General features: G+C 37.8%; 1 protein-coding gene across 1 annotated transcript; it reads left to right on the top strand.

Annotated features, from left to right (window-relative positions):
• The first annotated feature begins 16,887 nt into the window (after positions 1-16,887).
• LOC113357876 (vacuolar-sorting receptor 1-like) lies at positions 16,888-21,511 on the top strand. Its single transcript, XM_026601363.1, has 12 exons — positions 16,888-17,560; positions 17,801-18,493; positions 18,640-18,728; positions 18,808-18,877; positions 18,955-19,038; positions 19,281-19,357; positions 19,691-19,772; positions 19,917-19,999; positions 20,088-20,154; positions 20,380-20,508; positions 20,764-20,870; positions 21,001-21,511. The coding sequence occupies exons 1-12, from the start codon at positions 17,251-17,253 to the stop codon at positions 21,097-21,099; spliced, it is 1,890 nt and encodes a 629-aa protein (XP_026457148.1). The 5' UTR covers positions 16,888-17,250; the 3' UTR covers positions 21,100-21,511.
• The last annotated feature ends 932 nt before the right edge of the window (positions 21,512-22,443 follow it).

Genomic DNA, 22,443 nt, shown 5'->3' with positions numbered 1-22,443 from the left:
CTCGGGACTTTGAAAATGTCCATAATAATTCCTATGACTATTGACATCATGGTCTATGGGAGGTTCATAACGTGAAGTTTGTCCACACGCAAGTTCTCTAAGGGATTCGTTGTATTCCCCAACTGTAGAAAAAGATCTAGACATGATTGGGCTCAAAGGCTAAGTAAAGAGTTTACAAAGCTCAAAATTTGGTTTTTAAGGGAATGAAAAACATTTGGTTTTTGATGGGAAACATTTGGTTTTTATGGGGATAAAAGAAAAAAAATTTGGTTGTTAATGTGGGAGCAAAATAAAATTTGGTTTTAAAATCTGGGAGCAAGTAAATTTTTTTTTTTTTTTTGAACTTATCCTAGCATAAATTAGCACAACCCATAAAAGAAAATAAAAACAACAATAATAATTACAAACCCATAAAAGAAAGAAAAAGAAGAAAAAGAAAAATTATTACAAGCCCAAATAAAAAATAAAGAAAAACAAAAATTATTACAAGCCCACAAATTAAAAATGGAAGCCCACAGGTTGGGTTCTCTTAATGGGTTTAGGCTTACTTGCTTAAGCACAACCCAGCTGCTCAGTTAGGTTGCAAAAGCCCAGTTGGGCTTTGGATCATCCTAAGCTTTGGTTTTTCTGAGGCCCAGTTGGGTATTTCAGTTGCAAAGCCCAGTTGGGCTTTGTTCTTTTTCAGCTGCTTGGAATCAGCCCAGTTGGGCTTTGGATCATAGCAACAGCAGGACCAGCAGGGGGTAGCAGCAGCTTTGGCCTGGCACCAGCAGGAGCAGCACCACAGCACAGCAATAGCAGCAGTTCAGTTCAGCAGCAGAGCAACAACTTCAGCAACAGCAGCTGCACCAGGGTCAGGCAGCAGTTCTTGGCAAGCAAGTCTCAGGAGGGGCAGTTCATCAGCAACTCAGGGGCAGCCTCAGCAGCAAGAGGCTCTCAGGCACAGCAGCAGCTTCTCCAGCACTTGCCTTGGCAGCAGCAGCAGCAGGTAGCCGAAGTTGTCAGCAGCAGTAGCAGAGAGCAACAACAGCAAGCTTCACATCAGGTACAGAACAGTTGTGGCAAGGCCTAGACTGGGAAGCAGGCAAGATGAAGCAACAACTAAGATGCAGCTGTATTCCAGGCTTAAATGGTTTTGCCTTAGCCCACAGCTCCTCTTCCTTCCAGCCTTGGAAGCAGCAGTATTGCAGGCTTGTTTCTCAACTTCACAACTACCTAGTAATTTCAGATGAGAGAATTAGTTCTCACAACAACAAATTTCAGGCATTCAAGATGACACTGCTAACTCAGTACACAACTCAGGCATTCACAGCAGCAAATTTCAGAGTTCAGTTGGTACAAAACCAAGATGACAATGACCCAATGACCAATATGCAGTAGCAGTTAAGATGATGTAGTAGCAGATAAACAAAAGAAATATGCAGCTAACTACAGACAGGCAATTGCAGCTAACACAGGGTGCTAAGTTGCAATTACAGAAGTGCAGAAAATTGAAAATATGCAGTGATGCAGGACAAGATGCAGAGATGCTAATGCAAGTTACAGTAAAATGCAAGAATGCAATGCGTGATGAATATGCTAGAATGAAACAATATGCAAAAGAGTATGCAGTGATGCAAATGAACTAACATGCAAAAACAGCCAAAAAATTCAACACAACACAACCAAGTCCCCGGCAGCGGCGCCAAAAACTTGGTGTGGTTTTAAAAGAACCAACAACTACACCTGCAAGTATACAGGGTTGTTGTAGATAGGTGGAGTAAGAAGGGGTTTGTCCTCAGGGACTTGGTGTGTGTAGTTGAATCTATGGTTTTAACTACAACTGATTTCAGAACAAGAAGTAACACAAATAGGGGGTTTTGTTTGCCGATACGGCTAGATGTTGGTTATGTAACACAAAATAGAAAACAAGAATGCATATTAAAGGACACTAGGGAAGTCGAATCCACCACCTAATCTCAGCTAAGTCAGTTCAGTTTCAATAATGTTCTTGTCCCTTTTTATGGACACCGGACAACATGCAAGTCTGCCGTTTATCCAGGGTCTCAATGGATGGATTATTATCAACTAAGCCAATTAACTAATCCCTAGTATTAGCTGTCTTCTCACAGTACAACTAATCACAGATCAATTTGATAACTTAGATAATTAAACCTTTCCTAAGATGGATATTCTAATCGCAATTAGGGTATTTTTCCAAAGCACTAACTGTCTTTTCAGGGCACAATTAGTCAAGGGATCAATAACAGACAATGAAGCATGAATTGCAGCACATTCATCACAGAAGTATTCTAACTACAATGGATGCATGACATACACTGTGATAGTAAAATGAGGAAGAGCTCAGATTATATTTATCCTAAACAAGTAAAGCACAACAAGAACAATATCAGAAACATGAATCAAACTTGGCAGTAAATTAATGGTTTCATCTCAACCCTAGTAAAAGTAATTAGAACATGATGAACACAATATACTACCACAGCTTGGTGCACCGGCTAGCCCGGGCATTGTTACAACACAAACCATATCATCCTATTTATACCCAATTTACACAATTCTAGTTCATACACACAATTCCCAAAAATCCCCAAATTTAACAGTGAATTAGGGCTATGAAATTTACCTACTTTGATGGGTCAAATCTTACCCACAATGTCGACCCAATCTTCCTCTGACTTCACTGCTTCATTCCCACGCCTCAATTTCTTCTTTAGCTTCACCTAATTCATCAATCTCTAACCTAGGGTTTCAGGGATAGGGAAGGTGCGAGATTGATGAAGTAGGAGGCTAGAAAGATGGGGAAAATGATGGGTTTTGCTTTTATGGAAAAGGTAGAGTGGTTTGGTGGTGTTTGGTGGCGTCAGGGAGTGGTGGCGATGATGGAGAAGGTGGTGACAGTGGAGTAGTGGTTTTGCAGAGGTGAGGTGGGGGAAGATGGGTTCGATGGAAAAGAAGGAAGGGGCTGTTTGTTTGGGTAGTATAGGGTTTGATGTTAGAGTGTTGATCGGGGATATCAAGTTGGATGATCTTCGAAGCTAGGCCGTGGGATGTGGAGTTGATAGAACAATCTGACGGCGAGATGGAGTGGAGCTTGTAGCTACCGTCGGATGCATAGATACAACGAAACCGACGGCGCAAGATGGAGTTAGGTACTGTGGTGTTAAGCGGAAGTATTGAGATTTGATGCATAGTCAAAGAAGCGACCGTAGGATTCAAATGCAATCTAATCTGAAGGCTTAGAATTTAGGCACTATGATGTTTGACAAGAACTTCAGATTTTGATGCACTATAGTGAAGCGACCATCGGATTCAGATGTAATCTAATCTGACGGCTGAAGATGGAGGCGGGTATGGATATAGAAAATGGGTTTGGGTAAGGGTTTTGGTCCTTGGGTATGCCAAGCCCATATCTTCTTTAAGAACAATTCTTCCTTCTTGAGCCCATTCCTAGCTTTTTGGACGTGCGCTCCATTCTTTGCGGCTTCCTTGCGTAATTCTTCCCGGCTTTTCACTACTTTTCTGCTCTTTTCGCTCCGCGACTCATCCGAACTTCGTTTATTACCTAAAAATGCAAAATTTAAGTAAGAAAAATATTTATTCTTGAAAACAATGAAAATACAGAATATGGGATAAAATGTAGAATTAATGCACAAAAGATGAGTTAAATGCCAAGAAAAATATATAGAAATATGCACTTTTTAGCACTCATCATGCACATGTGCCAATGGCATGTCGCGCCATCCACCTTGCCGCGCCTAAGCCATGCCATGCCGGCCGTCCCTTCACGGCTGCCAAAATGAAGGTGTGCGACAATCAACGGCCACCCTTCCATCTTAGATGCAAATCTCAGTCGTCCAAGGTCACCAACCAACACATGGTAATGATAGACGCATTTATGTGTCTATTTTTTTCTTAATTATGTGTATTGTTGTGCTCGATTTTGTACTTATTTGATAATTTTATGTTTTTGTAGGTGTTTTTGGAGAAATAAGCTTTTGCGGCAAAATTGGCTCAAAAAGTGGTATTTGCGCTCGTGGGAGAAAATCACTAAAGGCACCCAACAGCAGGATAAGGGGCGTCATCTTCTACATTTGAATTTTTGCTTTTTGGCGGGAAACTTGTTGCAGCGAAGTTCAGTTGTGGACTTGATTTCTGGGGGATTTCTGAAGAGACTCAATCGCTGGAAATAGTTTGCATGGACTCATAAGAGAAAAACATGTCTGGTATAAGTGGTTTAATCAATCGAATTGGGCCATATCATCAATTGGGAAGAGACATGAAATTGGATAGTGTTCTCTGGTTTCATGTTTGAAACATGGTTGAATTTGGACGAGTTTTCCCTGGATTTTTGTCTCATATTTGGGATTATTGGACCTGTTAACGGAAAACAGGATTGGTAGGGTTCTTACAATCGAGAAGAAAGGAAGTTTATCATCAGTTATCGATAAAACATAGTATGAAAGTTTCCCGGTATATGGTGTCTTATATTTGGCAGTTACGTCGGAAGCTGGAGAAGAAATATTACCCTATGTTTCGACTCTTATCTACTTTAGGAAGTTTCAACAAAACAGAAGTCGCGTAAAGATAAAAAAGGAAGGGAGAAGAGGCCGTTACTTACAGAGAAGAATACGGAAAGATAATTGAAATATTTCTCGAAATATCGTGGTTTATGTGTATATATATGAGCTGTATGAGTTCCAGGAGGGGGAGTCGAGAGTTGGGGGCACCAGTAGGGATAATTGGGAGGCTACAGTGCGGAACAAATCAAGTTGCAGAAAGGTATTCTGCTGGTGCTGAAGAAGAAGGAGACGAAGAACATTAGACGCACAAAGACAGTGGTAAATTCTGCTGCAATAACAAACTATCGTTCTTTCTGCAGTCTTATTCTTTTGTAACGGTGTCTTCTGTAACGACTATCAAGTGTTGCAGATTTGTTGTATTATTATTTCTCTTCAATAGAAACACCTTTTGAGCCATGTTTCTATCTTATTAGTGTGTTTTGAGCATGTCGAGCTAAACCCCAACACTGGGACGACGGAGGAAGCCACGTTTCACAATTGCTTGGTAACTATAATGATTCTTCATGACTTTTTGCATTGATTTAATTGATTTATGATTTTTATTAATTAGTTGTGATTTTTTCTGATGACGTATGCTTAGACTTACAGCTTTTGATGTGTCATGCTTATGATTTACAATTAATCTTTTATAAAATCTACCTTTGGCAAAGAAATAGAGTCCATAAAAGAGCTAGAACTGTTATGAATCAATATACGAACCAATTAAATGTGATTAATTGTGGAAACCCGAGTCCCAGTTCTCTCGATATTTTGTGACAACCGTGTGAATATATTTTCTTTGTTTATATTTTTTCAGTCATAAACCTAGTCTTATCAAGTCTGAGTTGAACGAACTTTATTTACCACTATAAAACTACATCAGGTAACCTTTGGCCTAATGCCAAAACCCTAGTTTTGGTCACGCCAAAACCGCGCCAAGGCATGCCGGTCATGCCACATGTGCCAATGGCATGCCATCCACCTTGCCGCGCCATACCATGCCGGCCTTCCCTATGCGGTTACCAAAAAAAAGTCTTGCGACGATCAACGACTATCCTTCCATCTAAGATGCAAATCTTAGCCGTCCAAGGTCGCCAACCAACGCATGGTAACCTTTGGTCCAAAACCCTAGTTTTGGTCACTCCCAAACCGCGCCAAGGCATGCCGGCCATGCCACATGTGCTAATGGCATGCCAGCCACCTTGCCGCACCATACCATGCCGGTCTTCCCTATGCGGTTACCAAAACAAAGGCTGGCGACGATGAACGTACATCCTTCCATATAAGATGCAAATATTAGCCGTCCAAGGTCGCCAACCAACGCATGGTAACCTTTGGTACTACGCCAAAACCTTTGTTTTGTCCACGCCCAAACCGCGCCAAGGCATGTCAGCCATGCCACATGTGCCAATGACATGCCAACCACCTTGCCGCGCCATACCATGCCAGCCTTCCCTATGCGGCTACCAAAACAAAGGCTTGCGAAGATCAACGACCACTTTTCCATTTAAGATGCTGATCTTAGCCGTCCAAGGTTACCAGCTAACACATGACAACCTTTGGCCCGACGCCAATCCCTAGTTTGGTCGCGCCCAAACAAAGCCAAAACCCTAAATTTTGGCCGCGCCTAAACTAGGCCAAATTAAAGCCGTACCATCCATGCTTTCATACCACTATCTACCAAACGAAGGGTTGGAATAATCAACGGCTACCCTTCCTCTCAAGATGAAAAATATCGATCGTCGAAGGTCACCACCGAGCCGGCAAGTCTCCCAAGCTCAACTTGCCGAATAACAACATGCTACATGTTTTCCACGAAAACACTCGAGACATCAACACATGTCACAAACTGGGGGATGCTCATTCGGTATTGGTTTTCCGTTTTACAGCGTGCGGCGTCAACTACGCCCGTTATAATACAGTGTCATAAGGATGAGGCGGTTAGTAAATACAGGGAATAATGGTGAAACGCTTTCTTTTATGAAACATCAATTCCAGGCGTTACCGGTTACCACCTCTTCCCATTTACTCATCCGTTTTCCATTTCTTACGAGACCAGAGTACGTTTCACTTCGACTTGTATAAATAGGTCTTACCTATTTCCACCGAACAACAAGTTCGGGTCAGGAGGATACAACACTCAGAAAATATTTGCTAGCTTTCCATTTGTTAGCTTCCCACTTTCTGATACAAGTCATGAAACGACTACTCTTCCAGAATCAACTATTCTGGTCTCAACACTCTCTTCGCTTTCCTCCCCAAAACCAACCCTTCCCCTTCACTTTGTGACCGAAGCAAGTCTGGAACGTCCATTTCTTGGTTTAGTCCGGATTTGTACATATTGATCTCTCGAATCTAAAGTACTCCCTTGCAGTACATTGTTTAGGGTTTAAACTCGTTTCTCACCCACACACCCGAAATTACCAAAATCAGCAGAAATCGTTTTCACCCTCAAACAGAAACGAAAAAAGTATACTCATGGAAAAAAAAAACAACTAAAGTTAATATGTGGCTTGAGTCATTTGCTTGATTTACTACCATTTGAAAGATCCAATCCTCATGATCTATTAAGATCAGTTTGTAATGTTGTCTCGCTAAAATCGGTATCTCATTTATAAATCATAGTCATTTCGAGCCCATAGCTAGTGCAGTCAATATCGGATTTTGGTGAATATCGGTCGAGTATCGAGACGCGATATTTCGGTGAATACCGGTGAAATATCGGCCAATACCGGCATCCCAGTGAAACACCGAAACCGATATTATCGGCGTTGTCTCGTCCATCGGCCGAGATTAACTACATTATAGCTAATCATACCCATGTTTAAATTAGTAACTCTGAAAATGGTAGAGACGGGACATCTACAATATACCCCAAACGAAGTGTAGATGATGGATGAGACTTAGTCTCTTCCCAAAAAAAAACAATCACCATAAGTCAATGTTGACTTGAATCAGAAAAATGACACGAAGTCCTCCCTTGCCGTGTGAGTTACTTGCTAATGGTGACATGATTCCGTTATTTACACTCTCGAATTGCGATGTGGAAGATTCCAGGTTCTAGATGGGCATCACAACACCACCGAAAGTGCACCCTATAACATATAACACTCCATTGGAGCATATAATAGTGATCCTTATGAGGAACCATCCAAGGAAGCCGAAGCGGATAGGGGGATGATCATGTCGCAAGGTGGGAAAACTAACTTTATCTTTCATGTCAAATTTTGTAATATTGCGCAATCGCGTATTCGAATCTGGGACCTCATGGATCACATCAAACTTTGGGGAACGTGAATTACCAGCTGAGCTAGCTACCCGTTTTTGCCTATATTTATGATTATGATATTGTGTTTCCTAATTTTTGACTTTTTTGCTCCCAGAAAATTAACTTATTAAGAGGGTGTTTGGATACCGTAAGCAGAAATCAATCTCAGAAGTCGGAAGCAAAAAAAATAAAAAAAAAATTGTTTTTATAAGTGAAAAAACAGAGGTATAAAAGTCACACCCAATAATTCGTTCGGAAATCTGTATGAACTAAACTCCTATATAATTCCGAGAACACCAACTTAAAAGCGAGACTCAATCAACGAGCTTTTTCTCTTTCTCAATGAAATCAGCAAATCGAACAGATAGAAATCTGTGATCCTGATTGATATGAGAAATAACTTGGATGGTGCCAAAGATTAATGCCCAAGTGTCAATCAAGGTCTGATTTATCAACTGATTGAACGACGCACAACCTGTGATATTTCAATTATATAAACAAATATAATATGGAAAAGAAATAACATAGACACCAGAAATTTTGTTAACGAGGAAACCGCAAATGCAGAAAAACCCCGGGACCTAGTCTATATTTGAACACCATACTGTATGAAGCCCCTACTGACTCTAGCCTACTACAAGTTAATTACTTCAGACTGGAATGTAGTTGAGCCCTAACCAAGTATCACACCGATTAAGGTACAGTGGCGTTCCTTACGCCTCTAGAACCACGCTGGATTCTGCGCAGTTGATTCCCTTAGCTGATCAAGGTGAACATGAACCAACTAATAAACCGGTCTTATACCCCCGAAGAGTAGCCTAGAAATATTAGTCACCTCAAAATAACCTAACTGATTAATAGTAGAAGTTATTGAGGAATCACAAGAGTCTGAGACGAAGAACTATTGTGATTACATTTTATATCTTACCTATCGGAGATAAATTTAGAGTAAATCTTAGGGAAGATAAAACTCAATACGATAGAACAAGTAAGATCAGAATACGCAACTATAGAGAAAATAGTTGGATCTGGCTTCACGAATCCCAAGTGAAGTCTTCAGTTCGTTAACTTAATATTAATGGTTTTGGAAAACCTAGGTTAAAGGAGAATCGACTCTAATTTGCAACTAGGACACAAGGAAGTGCGGGATTAGGTTTTCCAGTTGCTAGAGTTCTCCCTTATATAATCTTTCAAATTAGGGTTGTTTACAATCAAAGATAAGATAGCTTAGTAACAAAGAATTCAATATTCACTGTTAAATGAACTTCTGATTTAAGATTCAAGCTAAATATGCTTAGAAATTAAGCAATTAATCTCCACCGTTAGATGGTATTATCTTGTTACGCACGAATGAAATATACTTATATTTAGATATGGGTAACCGTACCTCAACGTGTATATTGGGTTGTCTCAATAAAAATTAACCGTAGTTAGCCATATGAATACTTTTGACTTACCGTATTCATCTAACACTTCTATATAAAATATGATGATCAATCAGTCATGATAGATAACCAAATGAATCTAATTGTGCTTCAAATAGAGTTGTTCAATTGTTCACTATCTCATAGAAATATTCATGAACAAATTGAAACAAAACCGGTTTGATTCGTGATTGTACAAAGTACTTACACAAGAATCAATTCATGAACATTAAGGCTAACCCGTATGGGCTAGATTGAGCTGCTAGATTGGCAAAAAAGTGTTGCAAATAAAAAATAAGTGTGGGAAAAAAGTTAACACATGTACCTGCTACTTCTGTCTCCTAGTATTTGCTCGCAGTTCAACTAGCAGCTAGTTTCAAAAGCTGAACCTTTCAGGCTCAAAAAGTAACCAAAACGTTGAACCATTCAGCGCTGAGAGAAAATTTTCTGATCTAACGACTGAGATTTAAAACGCTGAACCGTTCAACGCTAGATGGTGGTCCCGCTGACGTGGTCTTCTAATCTTGTTGCTAGATTAGCCATCCCATAGGACTTAGGAGGTTGCCCTAGCTGACGTGGATGGCCAATCTAGCTGCTAGATTAGAAGACCATAGGGGTTAGCCTAAGTCATAGTTTGCAAAGTTAATTTGCATTCCTTAAATCATAAATGTTTTAGTTCATGAGTATGGGAATCATACATTATACCTATTTTAGAACTTAACCACCGTGTTCGCAAACTGGGTACGCGAACAGCAACTCCGGACCTTGGCCTAGTCAAGCCGTTCGTAAACCCGGTTCACGTGCAACCGTTTCGGACCGAACTCAGGTAAACCCGTTCGCATACTAAGTATGCAAACAAGAGTTCCATACTTTCTCAGGTATATCCTTTCGCATGCTAGGTACGCAAACAAGATTTCCGGACCTGAATCATCACAATACAGTTCGCATACTGGGTATGCATACCGTGTTGTATCCAGACATGGGTAATCGTTCTAAACTCTCACTTCAATAATTGAAACATCCTTAGAAGACGACAATGGTAATCTTACACATACCATTAACTTCAAGTAATTTTCAAGTGACCGAATGATCAATACAAAACTTCTCGAGCTAACATCAAATGACTGTCTCACACAAATCATATAAGATGTTCAAAGTAATTTTCACATGATCATCTTTTGACTTAATATAGTTTGGAACAAATAAATTGTTTCCAACTAAACTCGTCAAGAATATGATGAACATAGCTAAAGCAAAAAGCTTCCAACACGTATTATGAGAAATAGATAAGCGAGATAAGTTCGGATCGAAATATCAAATGTGTATAATACAAAAGTCTATATAGCTACAGGACTTAGTCTCGTTAGAATATAGAATATAATAGACTTATGAGTGATAGATAAGTTTAGTCTCCACATACCTTTTGTTGTTCCTCCAAGTTCCTCAGTATATCTTCATCTTCAATTGGTGAACACCGTGAAGTATAAAGCTCAACTACACATTCTATCCTAATCCGAGAAATATCTATAAATGGATTAGAAATCAAGTATATAGTTTTGATCAAACTAAACTTGACAAAAAGCTTGAGATAGCAACGCTTGAGAGTTCGACCGAGCAGTTATCTAACAAGAAGTCAATCTCACATTTTATGGTCAAGTTAGTTTGTGACTCTTTTGTTTTTAGAAGCTGCAAACTAACTTCGAAAATTATATCCAAACACCATGATATTGGAACAAACTCTTATAAAAGAGTAATTTTTTTTTTTACTTACACAAGTCATTCCAAAATTATATTGTGAAAATAGTAATTTCCGCAGAATCAAAACTCCACAAAAACATTTCCACAGTATCTATAAAACAACTACTACAAAGATTATTTTTCCAAATCCGATCTTTATTTTCTTTTCCAACATTTGCTGCTGCTGCTCTTTCGCCTAGAAGATTGAACATTCAGAAGAAATAGGGAGAAATAGAACGGATTTATTAAGGAAACTTAGTACGACCCATTGAAACAGTAATGAACCAGTTGGATCACGAGTCAACCCGCCGGGTCACCCGGTTCCCACAAAATAAAGCGTTTTTTTGTAAATTTATTGGGTTAGTAAATGCCCGGCCCAGAAAAGTGATTGGGTCACTGATTCACTGGGCCGACCGGCCGGGCCGTGCCGGTTTTCTAAACATTGCATTCAAATCCCTTGAGTCATCCGCTTCCACACCTGTTGAGCTTCAAATCTTTAAACCCTATATTCAATTATTCTTTACCAATTCCTGCCTGATTCCTCCCTGTGAACCCCGTGAAACCTAATTTCATTAATACTGTGTCCATCAAACAAACTAAAATAAAATAGAATAAATTAACTAACCTAATCGAATGAAATCGTCTTAACAGAAATGATTGAACAATCAATTAATCAATTGAAGAAACTGATTGGAACAAACATGAAATTTCAAGATCTATGAATCTGAAATTAATGAAAACAATTTCAATTGATATTACTACTTCTAAGGATACTGATTGTTTCAATTGAATTGGTGAAAACAAAAACCATAGAAAGAAGAAGAAGAAAAACAAGAGTCGTCTGTGAGACGAGTGAGACAGAGAATCAGATGAGAAAAAATGAATAAGTTATAAGTATAAAAAGATATCGTCAACGGCTAAGAAGAGTCTAAATCATTGGATAAAATCTAACGGGTATTTCAGTCGGGGACAGACAGGGGATAATGTCGTTGGAGCCGATATATGTACCCCTATGCTGTTATAAACCAAGTTTATTTATTAAGATTCTCTTCGTGTTTAAGATTAGGGTTTACATGTCTTGGGCACCAAGTCCTCTATCTGTATAAATAGAGGCTTAAACTTTGTATTCTACACACTAATGCATACGAATTTCTCTCTCTCTTTGTCCCTATATTTTGTGCCTTCTTCTCTCTTTCTCTATTTCACACTACGTTATCACGCACGTTGGTCCATCAATAGAGGCGGAGAAGACTAATTATATCCATACCTAATCTTTTCTTTTGGGTTAATAATATTTTGTTCTTTTTATTGGTAGGATTTCTAATATGCTTTTATCTTTTTGAATGTATTGGTTTGTGCTAAGCAAACTATAACGAAGGAAAACCGTTTCTTTTTAGCCGTATAAGATGGCAACATAAAATAGGGAAGCTTTGCGCCTAATATTTTGCTTAATACAGTCTCTCCATGTTATATTATCAAACGTCCATATATTTAATCATAATTTGATATGGTTCTAACATTGAGTTGTGTTTATGTGCATGTACCCCACTCACCACGACTGGATACTCCAAAGAATTGTTTACAATAAAGGAGTAGTATTTTTTGCATCACGGTATTTAATAACAAGAAATTGTTATTTGTGTTTAATTTCTATTGTATTAACTATTTGATTTGAACCCTGTATTAACTATTTGATTATGCCAATTACCAAGTGGTCTGGTGGTTGGCATGCTCCCTCCCACTACGGAGGTAGGGGTTCGAACCCTGTAATTGCTGAAATCCACTCCAATTTAAGGAGTTTGGATGTAGGGACCACTAGTTTAGGACATCAAAAAAAAAAAGCTATTTGATTCAATATACAGTATCTCTCTGTTTAACGACTAACAATAATGGTCGATACTCTCTATTCAACACGCACTGTCGTGTATTCCTCCTTGATGGGTTTTGTGTGCTACGGAGCCCCAATTACGAGAATATGATTGTGGTTATTCTCGATTTTTCTTTTTTCTTTCTTTTGGGCGCAATCAAAATACGTGGGTTAGTCTTAAAAGACATTTTTACGGGACTTGGATGATCAATTTTGCCGACAGGTTTTATCTTCCATTCTTCTCTTATCCATTTTATAGAGAGGGAAGAATTTAAAAAAAAAAATCATCAAAAGATGGTTTGCAGTTTCTATTCCTTTAATGAAACTGTAATCACCAAAAATTGGTGTCATCGCAATTTAGCTATCTTAATTTATTGTACTTAATCACATGTATGGTTGAAAAACCTACGACTAATTAAATTTGGTATCCTTGTCCTCTATACAAGGATCATGTGATTTATCTATATGGTTTCCATTTTTTTACAAGAAACCATTCGTTAACCACAAAGTGGATTTTTCCTGTGGATAAACGGACAATATTTATTTATTTTATATATTTTGTCAATTAAATTTTGGTAGATTGTACAAACCAATTGATATCGGTTTTTCCCCATCTCTTTTCTTTAAGAGATGTAAAATTGGCATTCTAGGGACTTTTAGCCAATTTTGGTTATTGATTTCTATTCCTTCAAAAGAAATCTTCATCAATTTTCTCCACAAAGAGTATAACAATAACGGTTTCTTTATTTTTATCAAAAGAATCGTGTAAACCAATTGGAATTAGATTTTTTAATATCGTTATTATGGTTTAAACTAATTGCAAATATCAGTGAATAAAAATTGCTACATTCTCGAAAGATATCGGGCAATTTAAATATTTTTTTTTTCTCTCGGTTATAATCTCCAAAGTTCATATTTATTCCACTTGTAGTTGGAATATTTTAAGGACCTTAAAGATCAATGGGTGCGCCACCCTACCAATATTATTAGTCTTCGTAGTGACTATATTGATCTTGATTGAATTTTATTTTGATAAACAAAGTGTCCATAACTTCATTCTAAATCATTATCTCGTTGTCCATTGAGGTCACGAAATTATTGGAGATTGTTTGCATATTTTCAATACTTTTGGTTTTGACATATGGTTTTTATTTTATTTTGTTTTGATTTTTATTCCAAAAGTAATCCACAGTTGATGGTAATATGTTTGTCTATTAAGACTACATTTTTTAATGTCAAAAGATATATTTTCATAATGAGTATATGTCTCGAACTAATCGGATAATACTTTACGAAACTTGAAGTTTTCATATATAAGATAAAAAAGAAAATTCCACCATGATCAGGGGACGAGCATATACTATTAAAAGCTTGTGTTAGTTAACTTAAAAGTTACTTCAATTTCTCTCCAAACATGATCAAAATCGAAAAAAGGATGTCATTATTAATTGGTGTGAAAATATCCCATAAGCTTATGCCGTTTAAAAAGGAAAATCCAATCACATCTAGCAAGCATGTAGCGTTTTTATATCGGCTACAGATAGTGCTCCAACAGAGTCTATCATAATACGATCCACATTCTCAATATTTATATCTCCTTATTTGAATGATATGAGATGATAATGCCTACGGGCACTGGTACCAGTAATACTATGATTTTTTCAAGTATGCATATATTTGAAAATCGTGTGGGATCATAGTTAATTAATAATTGTCGAATATTCATTTAGTAGCTACTTATATAAATGATGGTTGTTTTTAGACCCTCTGCAGAGGAATATCGACATATGTGATCGGTTGGCATACAATCCAATTAGGTTGGATTAATTTCTCAATTGACGCACTTTTGGATCCAAACTTAACACCTTAAACATGCCAAGCCTGTTAACTACAGGTTGATGTAGTGATATTGCGTCTTCATATGAGAAATATTTTCCTTATAAAAACGGTTTGAGGGGTTTATTTATTTATGTTTTTCTCAAACCTCAGGATTGGTTAAATAATTGTTCTCTTTATATGATGCATTTAGCGTGGTAGTCTTTGAATGACTCGTGAGTATCCAGAGACCATATTCGTATTTGTAATCCTTGTAGGATTCATATTATATTTTGGCAGCCACCTGACTCAGTTATCAGGTTTCACAATCCTTTAAGTGTTTTTAGGAATTCGATACAAAATCAAGAATCCGGATTAATTAGTTGATGGTATTAACTTTATTAGTCTCTTGAAGAGTCCTTAAAAACACCAAAATCCACGCTTTAACAGCATTGATTCTATTTCGTTTCTTTCTTCCTTTCTTAAATCTGCAGTTAGAATTATGCTAGCTTAAACTCGTCTTTGAGATAAACTAGAGTTATGATTTTGATGCTCATTTTCTGTAATACTCATATAGTTGAGTTAGCATCCATAAATCTTCAAAAGTTGTACTCTTTTTTCCTTCGTTTCAGGTTTTGTCCCATGAGGTTTTCCTGAAAAGGTTTAACGAGGCAACATGACATTTTTTTTTTAATTTCAAAATGTTGATATTTGTGCTCTTTCTCCTTTGTCCCAGTTTTTTCTTATTGGGTTTTACTAGCGAGCTTTTAGTGAGACACTTTAATTCAACATGGTGGTCATCCAAGGGGGAGTTGTATCAGTTTAGGCTATTTGGTGGATTCTCACCATTAACTAGGTCATTTTGTTTGACCAATAAACATAGCGAGCCCTCAGATTTTTGGATGTCATTCTGGTATACCACAAATATAGTTTTGTTCACTTATCGTAATTTATCTGCATCTTGGCTCTATGTTGAAGAAACAACATCAACAACTTCTGCAAGTCATCTCGGGAAGCTAGCAATCCATGACACAAGTTCTCGATGTGTTGAAGAAGAATGTAGACTTCGCCAGATTATTAATCGAAGACATTGCTGCTTGTGCAACACAGAAGAAGACTTCATCAACTATCCGACATTTCACGAAAGCACAATCGTCTTCTGCATTCAAGAAATTCTTTCTTCAAAATTGGAAAGTCCCGACTCAAAGATTTACACGCCAAGAATTGACTGAAGTATTTATCAGGGGGAGCGTCATCATCAAATTAAGGTGCATTCAATGGACTTTATCGCGTTGTACTCTTTTTCCTTCGTCAAAGTTTTGTCCCGCTGGGTTTTCCTTGTCAAGGTTTTAACGAGGCAACACATGCGTGTCTAACGCTGTCTGAGTCTTTACATGCTTATGCAATTTCAGGTTTTTGTCTTTTGAGTTTTCCTGGTAGTACTGACTTAGCCACAGTGGTCATCAGGAGGAGTGTTATAAACCAAGTTTATTTACTAAGATGCCCTTCGTGTCCAATATTAGGGTTTACACGTCTTGGGCACCAAGTCTTCTATCTGTATAAATAGAGGCTTAAACTTTGTATTCTACACACCAATGAATAAGAATTTCTCTCTCTCTTTGTCCCTATATTTTGTGTCTTCATCTCTCTTTCTCTATTTCACACTATATGCAACTAGTTTTGAATTCCAATCTCGTTCCATGTACCCGTTCTTCAATTCCGATCCAATTGCAGTGCAGATTTTTCAGTTCTAAATCGGTTCGGTTCTTGTGCAGCCCTAGATTCGGGGTTATAAAAATGCTTTTAAAGTACGCATATTAGTGTGTTTTCGGATAGTTGGCGTATTCAGGAACTCAATGTAAAATGGCAGGCACACGCTGCACATCCATATTAGTGAGACGGACTATGAGCAGGGTCTGTCTAATACAAACAAGTAGTAGGTAGAATAATCCGACGATTTCCACCATGGTAGTAGTAGTTGTTACAAGACTCTGGCTGGCTAGTACTCCGTAAACTCCCATAATTTGTCCTCAACTAACAACTTTTCTCCTTTAATGCCATTCCACACACCCCACCCAATAAGACAAAATTTACCGAATATTTACACGTCTCACTTGTTGTTGGTTTGGTTGTTGTCATCCCCTTAACCATTTCCCTGCCCCGGTATAACTAAATTTCCTTCTTCTTCTACCACCTAAAGATCAACACAACACCAGTTGAATTAAATTTACTGATGATTAGCTTAATTAATTTATCTCCTTATTAAAAAAATTCCCAAACGTGAATCTCACATCTCCATACTTTAATTTATTATCTCCGCACATCCACATCCACATCCACATCACATCACATCACATCTCTGAGATGAGTCTGAGCTGAGAAGAAGAAAGAAGAAGATAAATTGAGATAGATTACTTAATTGAGTTGGTTTGGTTTTACTTTTTCAAAAACACACACCCCCCCAGAGACAGATTTCTTAATTAAAGTCTACTTGGTTGAGAAATTCAAGTAATCTCGATCTAGGGTTCTCTTAAAAAGTTACATCTTTTTTATTTTTCGATCTTTCTTCTAAAAAAGATGAAACAGAAATTATTAGGTTTTTTGATAATATGGGTAGGTTTAATTTTGAGTATGAATTGTTTTGTGGTGATGGGTAGATTTGTAGTGGAGAAGAATAGTTTAAGAGTAACATCACCAGATTCAATCAAAGATGTATATGAATGTGCTATTGGTAATTTTGGTGTTCCTCAATATGGTGGTACTCTAGTTGGTACTGTCCTCTATCCTAAATCAGATCAGAAAGCTTGTAAAGATTACAAAGAAGTTGATTTGAATTTCAAATCTAAACCTGGTGGTCTTCCTACTTTCCTCCTTGTTGACAGAGGAGGTAATCAATTTCAATCCATCCCCTTTAATTTTATATCAATTTTAGTAGTTGCATGATCCATATTTGATTTAGTCCCTTCTATAATTGTTTCCAATTTTGACTTTTCATGATTTGAACATCACCATTTTCATAATTAATTAGAGTAGATTTTGGCTTTATTAGTGTTAATACTTTTAGGCATGATTGAGATGTCAAAAAGATTGTGGGTTTTTATGGATTTTTGATTTGGTGTATTGGCAGACTGTTACTTTACATTAAAGGCATGGAATGCGCAAAAGGCTGGAGCAGCGGCCGTACTAGTATCTGATGACAAGCTTGAACCGTTGATTACTATGGATACGCCCGAGGAAGAGAATGCGAGTGCTGAATACCTGCAGAATATTACTATCCCGTCTGCTTTGATTAGTAAATCACTTGGGGATAGTATTAAAAAGGCTTTGGCGAATGGTGACATGGTTAATATTAATTTGGATTGGAGGGAGGCGTTACCTCACCCTGATGAGCGTGTTGAGTACGAGTTTTGGACTAACAGTAATGATGAATGTGGGCCAAAGTGCGATAGTCAGATTGAGTTTGTTAAGAACTTTAAAGGAGCAGCTCAGATACTTGAGCAGAAAGGGTACACTCAGTTCACTCCACACTACATCACTTGGTACTGTCCTGAAGCTTTCGTCTTGAGCAGGCAGTGCAAATCGCAGTGTATCAATCATGGGAGGTATTGTGCTCCAGACCCGGAACAGGATTTCAGTACTGGGTATGATGGGAAGGATGTCGTTGTTCAGAACTTACGTCAGGTTTGCTTGCATAAAGTTGCTAATGAAAGTGGAAAACCGTGGTTATGGTGGGATTATGTAACCGACTTTTCTATCCGATGCCCCATGAAAGATAAGAAATATACTAAGGAGTGTGCAGATCAAGTCATCAAATCCCTGGGTATGTTAAAATGAATCTCAAACTGCTTAATATGAACTGTAGTCTGTAGCATCCAACACCAGGAATGTTAGTTATGCACTACATTATTCCGTCTAAAGCGATGAGCCACTGTTATCTAACTTACCAATGTGAACATTTCTTAATAGGTGTTGACCTCAAGAAGATAGATGCATGTATAGGAGATCCTGAAGCTGATGTGGAGAACCCAGTGTTGAAGGCAGAGCAAGACGCTCAGGTTAATTTCATTACTTTTTCATTCTTCCTTGACATATTTCTAAGTTATCATTGCTTATTTTTTGTTAATCTTACTGTAGATTGGAAAAGGTTCTCGAGGCGATGTTACTATCTTACCCACACTTGTGATAAACGATAGGCAATACAGAGGTACGAAGCATATTTTTTCATGATTGGATCATGCTACATGTTAAACTCTCCTTCTAACTTTTTATTGATTGATTTAGGTAAATTGGACAAAGGGGCTGTTCTCAAAGCCATATGTTCCGGATTCCAGGAGACTACCGAGCCAGCTGTTTGTTTAAGTGATGGTAATTTTGGAAGCCTGAGTTCTTTCTTCTCAGTTTTAGCGTTTCTTTTCTTAGTGAGCTCATGCCAGACTACCTTCAAGTGAGCTGAGTCTGACCAGAATACAAACTTTTTCTTGCCTTATTATTATACATGAGAAAATTAAGTGAAGAATTGAGGGTAAAATAATGTCAAAACTGATCTTTTCTTGCTTTCTTATGAGTACTTTTTCCTGACACGTTCATTTTTTTCTTGCTGTATACAGGAATAGAAACAAATGAGTGCCTAGAGAATAACGGTGGGTGTTGGCAAGACACGACTGCTAATGCTACTGCATGCAAGGTACTTTGAATTGTCAAACTTCTCCTTAGTTCCGTGGTGTGTTCCATTGCAACCGAATTTTCAAATGTTTAAATTTTCACAAACGAAATGGAATTTGATCACGAAGTTTGTTTGATATTCACTTTGTGGGGACTCTCAAAGTTTACATCTTGAGGAGATCTCCTTGTGCAGATTTGTTTCGATTACTTTAGCATCCAATGCATCTTTCTGTTTTAGTTTCATGTTTGACTTAATGTGAGCTAGTAACTCAGCAGCACATAAGAATGTTTCCACACTGAATCCCATGGTCTAAAACAAAATCTTATATCGAACCACATGTGATATTTCATGTAGGATACTTTCCGAGGAAGAGTGTGTGAATGCCCTGTTGTCCAAGGTGTGAAGTTTGTGGGCGATGGTTATACCCATTGTGAAGGTAAACTTTGTCTCAACTTTCCTTCTAAATCTTCGTATATATTTGCAGTAGTATTTATCTGCCACGGAAGCTTCATTCGAGAGACTATACGTGGCATTAGAACATATCCTCTCGTCTGATCAACTTATTATTGTGACTCCACAGCTTCAGGACATCTGCGTTGTGAGATTAATAATGGAGGCTGCTGGAAGCAAACAAAAGACGGCAAAACATTCTCTGCCTGCTCGGTAAGTGATTGAACCTTCTTTTTCTGAAATAAAGCTTCATTTCATGTTCTAGACTTGCTTGACATACAAGTTGAAATTCGGATTGCAGGAAGAACATTCGACAGGTTGCAAGTGCCCACCAGGATTCAAGGGTGATGGGGTCCAGACATGTGAAGGTACCTCTGCTTACTTTTTTTTTCTGGTTACGGTTATACACGGGATAGTGGTGAGGTTGCCTAAGGTTGACTACTGTTCAACAGTGATTTTTTTTATCGCGATATACGATGAAGAGTTCCAAAAAATAAAAGGATAATTCACTTGATATTTTATTACCCTTTTGATGATACCAATAATTTAATGGTTATCCAAAATTGTTATTCTTACTTGTCGGTGCATTCCAGATGTGGATGAATGCAGGGAGAATTCTGTGTGCCAATGCATCGACTGCAAATGCAAGAATACTTGGGGAAGTTACGATTGCAGCTGTGGTGGTAATTTGCTGTACATGCGAGAACACGACACTTGTATAAGTGAGTAACTTCTGGACATTCTTAGTTAAAGTCACTGGTCGCGAACCAGTAATCATTATAAAATACAATTACCAAAATTTTGAAATTCTTGAATGATGCTGCCTTAATGATGGGGGATCACTATATGCTGAGCTATTTCAAAGTGAAAGTTTTTTACAAAATAATAGCACCGTCTTTAAACTTGGGCAGTGCACGTGGATTCACTTCATTTTCTAGCTGCTAATGTTTGCTGTGTTGTATGTGGGTGGTGTGTAGGCCAAAGTGGAAAATCGTCAGTTGGTTGGAACTTTGTGTGGGTCATTTTCCTCGGCTTAGCTATCACAGGGGTTGCAGGGTATGCGGTGTACAAATACAGAATCAGGGTATGTTGTTTACTTTACACACTACACTTGTTTGTGAAAAATAGACAGTGAAGTTCCCGGTGACATAGGCATATCTGAATGACTGGAGTGACATTCTTTCTAATGCACTGTGTTCATTTGGGTTGTGCAGAGATACATGGACTCAGAGATCCGAGCAATCATGGCACAATACATGCCATTGGATAACCAGGGTGAATCTCACAACCACGTTGCTCATGCAGACATCTAATGCGGAAGGAGGAACTCTGATTAAATCAAAAAACAAAAACAGATAAAGCAAAGAAAGAAAGAAAAAGAAGCAGAGAACAAAGAACGCGAAAGAAGAGAATTGAAATATACAATGCAGTACAGAGTTTACTCTTTACACCCCCATTCAAGTTCTACAAAACAAAAGGTCAGCCGTAATCGTGTTACCAACATGTGCATGTACTTATGAACGGTGTTGTTGGTCTGATCATGTATAATCTCTTTTTGGATCTTTCAATACAGACTAAATTTAGGTTAGAGACATTTTTTTTGTTTCTTTGTTATGCTTTGTTAAGCTCTCAATGTGATGATAAATTATGGTTTTGCTACAAATTTAAATGGAAGTAGTACTAGACAGTAGAGCTATTTGGGCTGAACCTGTCAGAATTTGTAAAGCCCATGAATCTAAAACTCAAACATCTGATCATCATCTAAGCCCATGAATCTGAAACTCCAACATCTGATCATCATCTATAATACTTGTGGTAGTCACAATGACTTGTTCTCTTGTAACCCCATGAATCTGAAACTCAAACATCTGATCATCATCTATAATACTTGGGGTAGTCACAATGTCTTGTTCTCTTGTAACCCGATTCCAAATGCAGAAAACCGGCGGACCCATCTGCTTTTGAGTAAAAGAAACCCATCTTATGAACCCCATAAAGCAATTGAGATCTTCTCATAAACCTAATTCCTGACTCAAACCCATTTGATGCAGTGAATAAAATACCTTTCACTCATAGGATCAAGCCAATGACTCACATAGCTTTGAGTCCGGTCTGACTCAAATAATAAACATATTGAGTCAGATCTAGATGAGTCAGGTGATTTCAGTCGGATCCAAAAGAGAAGAAAAAACAAACATAAACAAATATCAATATCCTCTGTTAATTATCTAGTAGTGTGTTTGTAATTAAGCTAAATCTTTTTGGTTTGGATTATGGATGCTTACAAAATTTCCTATGCAACTTAGCAGCCAATATCTGTTGCCAATGCAAAAAACATGTCGGATTGGTTATATAGTCCAAACACCTTCTTGCATAAGAAACCAGTATTGTCATGGAGAAGCTAACTTTTTGAAGTTAATTTTAAGCAGTGATCTTTTTGTAACAGAAATATTTCGAGGCACAAAATACGATTGATTTGATGATGACGATGATATAAAATTAAGGTTAATAACATGAAATAAACATAAATAAGAGAGATACGAATTTAATGTGGTTCGACAACTTTTGTCTACATCCACGGACAAATCTTCGTAGGAAGAAGTATTTTATTGACCTATCGATCATAATGGTTTCTGATCCATTTAAGGGGTTTTCCG

The sequence above is a fragment of the Papaver somniferum genome, chromosome 3 (genome assembly GCF_003573695.1).
Source record: "Papaver somniferum cultivar HN1 chromosome 3, ASM357369v1, whole genome shotgun sequence".
Taxonomy (NCBI): domain Eukaryota; kingdom Viridiplantae; phylum Streptophyta; class Magnoliopsida; order Ranunculales; family Papaveraceae; genus Papaver; species Papaver somniferum.
The sequence above is the reverse complement of the archived record's forward strand: the minus strand, read 5'-3'. Positions and strand labels throughout refer to the sequence as shown.